The following is a 6,535-nucleotide window of genomic DNA, read 5'->3' on the forward strand; positions in this document are numbered from 1 at the left end:
GCCGACATTTTGGAGTCTCCAAAAAGGCTTCTAGTCCTCCTCTCTCTACACAATTTCTACTCTCTCTAAAAGCTGGAAACGAGCAATTAAAATTAAGTACTTTAAAAAATCTTAAAAAAATCGGTGCTCCTCAGATTCCAGTTCACGGCGTTGATAACAACAACACTCCGTTATATAAGAAAATTTCTTCTCTCTGGTATGCATTTTCTCGAACACTCCTAGATCTCTCCTCCATACTGTTACACTGAAGGAAATCAATTATGAGCCTTTGATTTCGTCTTAATCACCTCGTAAAATGGACGGTGGTGATGCAACGGTGAGACTAGGTGCTTTGCACTTGAAGCCGGATCGGAGCGTCTTCGATTCCGGTGTTGACGTGTCCGTTTCATCGCCAGTTACCAGACAAAAAGCTGCTGCAGCAAAACAGTTTATTGAGAATCATTATAAGAATTACTTGCAAGGATTGCAAGATCGTAAGGAGAGGTATGGAGTGTGGATTCAATCCTTTGATTTTCCTTTTCTTTTTCTCTGCACAGATTTGCCAAGAATTTTTAAAGAGATCCAAAAGTTAATGCATGTGGTCGTATATAAATGCAGGGTGCGATTTAATTATTGTTTTAATTACTTGTAGAATATTATTTTTTAGCAATTAATTGCTTCTATTTATCCTTTGAGTTTTAGGAACTATTTGATTAATTGCTAAGTAAATGAATACTTTGTTTCTGAGGTGTGTAATGTGTTACAGTTATTTCTGTTTGTTTAGGCGACGAGCTCTACAAAGGAGAGCACAAGAAGCTCAGGTTTCAAATGAAGAACAAGAGGAGATGCTTAGGAATTTGGAGCGCAGAGAAACGGAGTTTATGAGACTCCAAAGGCGTAAAATTGGAATTGATGATTTTGAGCAGTTAACTGTAATCGGTAAAGGCGCATTTGGGGAGGTAATGGATTTCGATTTCAGCATTTTTTTTTCAAAGGATGATTAGATATAAATTCGAAGTGTAATAAGAAATTATTAATATCTTAGGAATTGATGTATGGTTTAAGATTCTTTAATAAAAAGATTTGCCTAATTGGGGAAAATAGGATTGTTATCGTGTAAAGTCCATTGTCAGTTATTTAATATGACCTTGGCTTATCTGGAGATTTTAATTCGTGTGCTGGATGAAAAGTAATTTAATTTGCAATTGCAAACAGTATGAAGATTTTATATTGATATGTTCAAAAAACCCAGGTTAGGTTATGCCGAGCCAAGGATACCGGGGAGATTTTCGCTATGAAGAAACTGAAGAAATCAGAGATGCTTAGCCGTGGGCAGGTGAGACCACAGTATATAAGATAATGTTGATGATCAAGATAATGTTCGTTTTTGCTGCTGACAAATGCCCATTTCAGCTTTATTAAGACCTCTATCCATCGTAATAATGTTATAGGTATAAAACATGTTTAACATGTCTGAATTCGGAGGTCAACTATTCTCACTCTCTGAATTGTATTGATCTTTTCCTCTTCTTTTTTTCCTTTCCCCGTGTTTAAGGTTGAGCATGTCCGATCTGAGAGGAACTTACTTGCGGAGGTTGATAGTCGATGCATAGTAAAACTTTTCTATTCTTTTCAAGATTCTGATTTCTTGTATCTGATCATGGAGTATTTACCTGGTGGAGACATAATGACATTATTGATGAGAGAAGATGTCCTTTCTGAAGATGTTGCACGTTTTTACATAGCAGAGAGCATTCTAGCCATACACTCAATTCACCAACACAACTATGTTCACAGGTATGTCGATGTTGTAATTAAAGAGCTTACAAGCTTACATAATTTACTTACCTGTTGGATTGGTGTGCCTTTTGTTATTAATGGCATTGAGTGAGTTTTAGGATATTTAATGAGTGGATCCTTGTATATGTCCCGATTGGAATGCTAATATTTTTTGCCCAATTTCCGTGACCCGTCAAATTGGCACATTTGAGCTTAATCTTCAACTTATTAGTTTTTTATGGATCTAAGTTCTTTATTTATCTTTTGGGGAGTCAAATGGTTCAGTCTTGTAAAGGGCATGGCATATACTCGTAGATTTGATGCCTATCATAAGTTTCATTTCAAGCCATTACACTGGTTGAGGAGTCGCAGCAGGCAATAAGTTTGTCATGAATTTTTCGTGTTAGGTCAGGACCGCTTTTGAAGATTTTTAGATTGATAGCAGACTATCACTAGAATTTTCTCAGAGAATCAACGTATTGCTCAGCTTTCCCTTTTCTTTACTCAGAGAACGTTCTCCATGCAGGGACATAAAACCAGATAACCTGATACTGGACAAAAATGGCCATTTAAAGCTTTCCGATTTTGGCTTGTGCAAACCCTTAGATAAGTATTCAAATTTACTAGAAAATGAAGATATTTCTACCCAGGAAGTGTCGAATGAATCTGGAGGGCATTCTGCTAGTGAGAGACCCCCTTGGTTGATGCCAAAAGAGAAATTGCAACAATGGAAACGTAATCGCCGTGCATTGGTATGATCTCTATCCATTAGCATATTTTGATTTTTTTTCATTGCTGGAGCTAATTTGTGTAAGATGCAATTTGGCAGCATGTCAGGTTTTGACTTGTATGAATATAGCATGCAGTTCAAGCTTTTACAATCTGTTTTCTTCTGAGGCAATATTTTTTGCATGTGGCTTTACATTTATTTTCAGGCTTATTCAACTGTTGGAACTCTTGATTATATGGCACCTGAAGTGCTGTTGAAGAAGGGATATGGAATGGAGTGCGATTGGTGGTCCCTTGGTGCAATCATGTATGAGATGCTTATAGGCTATCCTCCCTTCTGCTCTGATGATCCAAGGATCACATGCCGCAAGGTTGCAATAAGTTGTGGTTCTCCATTATTTTCTTAGAATTCTTCATTTTTGCTAAATCGTTGATGTATCCGTTTTTATCAGATAATCAATTGGAAAACATGTCTCAAATTCCCCGAGGATCCAAAGATATCAAGCGAGGCCGAAGATCTTATTTGCCACTTGCTCTGTGATGTTGAGACAAGGCTGGGGACCAGAGGGGTTGAAGAATTGAAGGTATTTTTTTCCCCCAATAATTACAACATTTATCATACACATCAGACAAAGTTGCAGAAATATCTTCTCTTGTTTAACTCTTTCAACTTCCAGGATAGTGTAAGCACTAATACATAATTGATTAAGGAGGTGAATCTGCCACCTTGAAGTTGTCTAGTTGTAAAGCATGCATGCCTCATTTTGTTCTCAATTTTGTAAATTTCTGTGTGCTATTGCTGGTTGCTTTCGGAGCTTTGATACTGCATCAATAACTTTTTACTGCAACAGAGGGGTTTGAGATGGTCAATATTCTGTTCTAAATTCTTCATTGTTTCAGGCGCATCCATGGTTCAGATGCACTCAGTGGGATTTGCTGTATGAATCGGAAGCTGCATATAAGCCTACAGTCATTGGAGATTTGGATACTCAGAACTTTGAGAAGTTTCCTGATGTGAGTACATTGAAAAAGATTCCAGCATATAATTTGTGATCTCATTTGGGATAAAATTGTACCACTGATAAGATGTAGATGTCCTTGCAAATTTGAAAGTCGTTCAACTTACCTAAGAACTTTTCCAACTATTAGCTCCACAAAGAGAGATCCCTTATCAACTATTACCTAAGAACTCGTCCACCTTTCATTCCCAGGTTCCAACATGTTTTCTTTAGTCTTAACTTTGTTCTTCTCCTCCAGTTTTGGCTGGTGGCGTAAGCTTGATCCTATAACCATTCTCCATAACCCCTGACCATTTATCTTGTGTCTGTTACATTATATTTGCTTTTCAATATAAATTGCGTTCTTATGTACATGTGGTTATGTGTTCCTTTGAATGAAGAATTTTTGCTAAGCCTTTTCTTTTTTGCAGTTGGAAGGCCCACCATCAACAATACCAAGTGTGGGACCTTGGAGGAAGGTAACAACATTATTTGAAGTTTAACTTTTTATTTATGCAGAAAAGTCCTTACAGGCCGAATTATATCCACAAGTGTAAACGAAATGGCCAACAGGGTTTTTTTCAACCATGATAATGTGGATATAGTACTGTTAAATTGTATGAGAAATTGTTTCATTATTCCCATGGGTTGTCTAGGCAGCTCAACTATATAATTACCCTTATAGATTATGTACATTAAATAATTCTATAATTTTGCCATATATGTGCAATCCTTTGCTTCTTATAAGTATGTTAGTCTGTATCCAATTTTTTCCCCATGGTTTATGTTAGTTGTGATGCTAATTTTCCAGTGTGTTTTTCTTGTTCCATGGGGCAGATGTTGACATCAAAAGATACCAATTTTATTGGATTTACTTATAAGAAATCAGACGTCCTTAAATCACTGGAAAGTTCAGGTAAGCTGTTTTGGAGTTGGGCGGCTTTTCTTTGATATCTTTGTTTTTCATTCATTCTTCTTTTGTTCATCCATTTTAGCGCATTATCCAAAATTTTCACTCGATGTAAAGGGACTCTAACCCAGCTGAATTTTGAACACTTGGAACTTAATCTGCGTTACCTTACAAAAACTGTAGAAGGGAAAAAGGAAGGCAGTGGTCATTCTGCAGTACACTTGGGAGTCAATAATTAAATATACATGATGAGTTTCTTATGTGACTTTGTCTAGTCAGGATTTTAAGCTATAAGTGCGCGTGAAAAGTAGAAAGCTTTTCTCTATTCACATATATTTATGCAGATTCACAGTGGTTCGCTTGAGCACATGCGTTGTTTTTCTTAATGGTGTTCATTTTATTTGACTATGCTCAAACCGCAAATTAGCAATATATAAATACACCAGCTTTTAACTCTGGTTTCACTCCTCCCTTAGAGTTACCGCCCCGGGAACACCAGATAAGAGGGGCGTGTGTGGTTTACAGAATTGATCATACATTGCATGAGTAGCAGGGCTAGTGTCATTGACTTTGGATGCTGATTTCAGGTACAGACATGAAATTGAATGAATCCTCGAAAGCTGCATCTCTAATTTCCTTGTTCGGTATGATTCCTTTTCCTTTAATTAAAGTTCAATATGGTAGTAGTAAGCTGCATCTCTAATTTCCTTGTTAGGTATGATTCCTTTTCCTTCAATTAAAGTTCAATATGGTACTAGTGTAGAGTTATTGCACCCCCAAGGTAGCGCTGCAGTAATATATTGGAGGTGCTGCTATATCTATAATGGATTCAGCTGTTTTTATTTCCTCATGACAACTGCCTAGCCTGGCATCAACAATGCATCTTACCGTCAAATTATGTTAAAACAATTGACCAAGATTGAGTCTATTGTTCTTGATGGACTGTCCAGAGGGAGAGAAAAATTAAGTGTTAAGGTAGTTCTTTATTTAGAAGTGCTGGTAAACTGGCTTATTTTAATGTTGTCTCTCTCTTTTGGCTAATCCAGGTCAGATCGAACTTGAAGAGACTGTAATATCAGAATGTGAGCAGAAGCCGGAAACGTGAGATCCAGCTATCACACTTTGCCGCAAGTGTTGTCGGTATTCCTAGTTTTGCAATGAGAATAATCTACAAATGGGAGAATTATACGAGGCTGAATTGGCAGTAGTTGTATGAAGACAGGAACAAGCACACCATCAGCTTAAGGGGTTGATGTGTTCTGCGGCTACAATGATTTTTGCTTACACGAATGTTTTGGTACTTTAGACAAGTAAATAGTTCAATCCAATTCTAAAAAGAGCTGTCTTAGTGCTTAATTTTCCTTTACACGAGTCAGGGCCAAGTAAAAAGGCTACCTTTGAGCTGAGCTATAAAACCCGACCTGGTTAATTCATTGACTCATTGGCTAGAACTCGGCTAAGATACGGTTTTGCTCTAAACCTATCTTCGCAGATGGAACCGTTTCCACGTTCAATCACCTTGAAATAAATCATACAGCTTTTTGACGGTTCAATAAAAAAATTTATATTAAAAAATAATATAAATTAATTTTTTTAATAATTTAAATTATTATGTTGTGATGATTTTTTATAAAGTATTATAGTTTTGATGAATTTGAATTATATTATTTTTTATTTATTTAATAAAAATTAAATATAAAATAATATAAATTTATATAAATTTAAAATTTAAAATATTTCTATTTGATAAAATATATTAAAACAATAATATAAATTATATTATAAAATTTCACCGACTTTTTGAAGTTATAAGTTGTTAAATTAAATTATAAGTTATTGAAATGATATGTTTCTTTAAAAAGATGAAACACTCATCATTACATGGGTATGTGTGTGTGGTGGTTGATATGATGCTTAGGGGCGTCCTTTCATTCACGAAGCACCAATATTCCATGGATGATGGAACTGCCTGCACCATATGATTTCCCTTGATTTTATCTCCTTTTGTGGTCGAAATTGGTCAAGGAGCCTGGTCGTGTCTTTGCCCCACAATGCATTCATGTCCAGATACCATGGCCTCACTTCAACTGTACGTAGGGCCTCTTCCTCACGCTTCGAATCAGCATTTTCATTCTCAAAG

The 6,535-nt window shown here is 36.2% G+C and overlaps 2 protein-coding genes across 3 annotated transcripts in view; both read left to right on the top strand.

The window, feature by feature from the left end:
* LOC105129496 (serine/threonine-protein kinase tricorner-like) lies at positions 1 to 5,824 on the top strand. 2 transcript variants are annotated; one of them, XM_011031601.1, is made up of 13 exons: positions 1 to 196; positions 278 to 483; positions 764 to 938; positions 1,232 to 1,315; positions 1,535 to 1,776; positions 2,285 to 2,510; positions 2,694 to 2,858; positions 2,940 to 3,071; positions 3,388 to 3,501; positions 3,917 to 3,964; positions 4,323 to 4,401; positions 4,983 to 5,039; positions 5,442 to 5,824. In XM_011031601.1, exons 2-13 carry the CDS (start codon positions 296 to 298, stop codon positions 5,498 to 5,500), a joined length of 1,569 nt encoding a protein of 522 aa, XP_011029903.1. In that variant the 5' UTR covers positions 1 to 196; positions 278 to 295; the 3' UTR covers positions 5,501 to 5,824. The 2 variants fall into 2 exon arrangements, with proteins under 2 accessions (XP_011029903.1, XP_011029895.1); XM_011031593.1 differs by having other exon boundaries at positions 1 to 483.
* Positions 5,570 to 6,535, top strand: part of LOC105137968 (serine/threonine-protein kinase tricorner-like) — a 10,519-nt gene continuing 9,553 nt past the window's right edge. The window contains exon 1 of the mRNA XM_011043936.1: positions 5,570 to 5,605. Within this exon, the coding sequence (XP_011042238.1) occupies positions 5,570 to 5,605 (36 nt within the window). The remainder of the gene's footprint in view (positions 5,606 to 6,535) is intronic.

This window comes from Populus euphratica, unplaced genomic scaffold (genome assembly GCF_000495115.2).
Source record: "Populus euphratica unplaced genomic scaffold, PopEup_1.0 scaffold2.1, whole genome shotgun sequence".
NCBI lineage: Eukaryota > Viridiplantae > Streptophyta > Magnoliopsida > Malpighiales > Salicaceae > Populus > Populus euphratica.

Bases quoted from the DNA above. Each gene is read 5' to 3' on its own strand.
- LOC105129496 (XM_011031593.1), top strand. From the start codon at position 296: ATGGACGGTGGTGATGCAACGGTGAGACTAGGTGCTTTGCACTTGAAG. The intron at 484-763 runs GTATGGAGTGTG...CTGTTTGTTTAG, and splicing joins TTGCAAGATCGTAAGGAGAG to GCGACGAGCTCTACAAAGGA. The intron at 2,859-2,939 runs GTTGCAATAAGT...CGTTTTTATCAG, and splicing joins CAAGGATCACATGCCGCAAG to ATAATCAATTGGAAAACATG.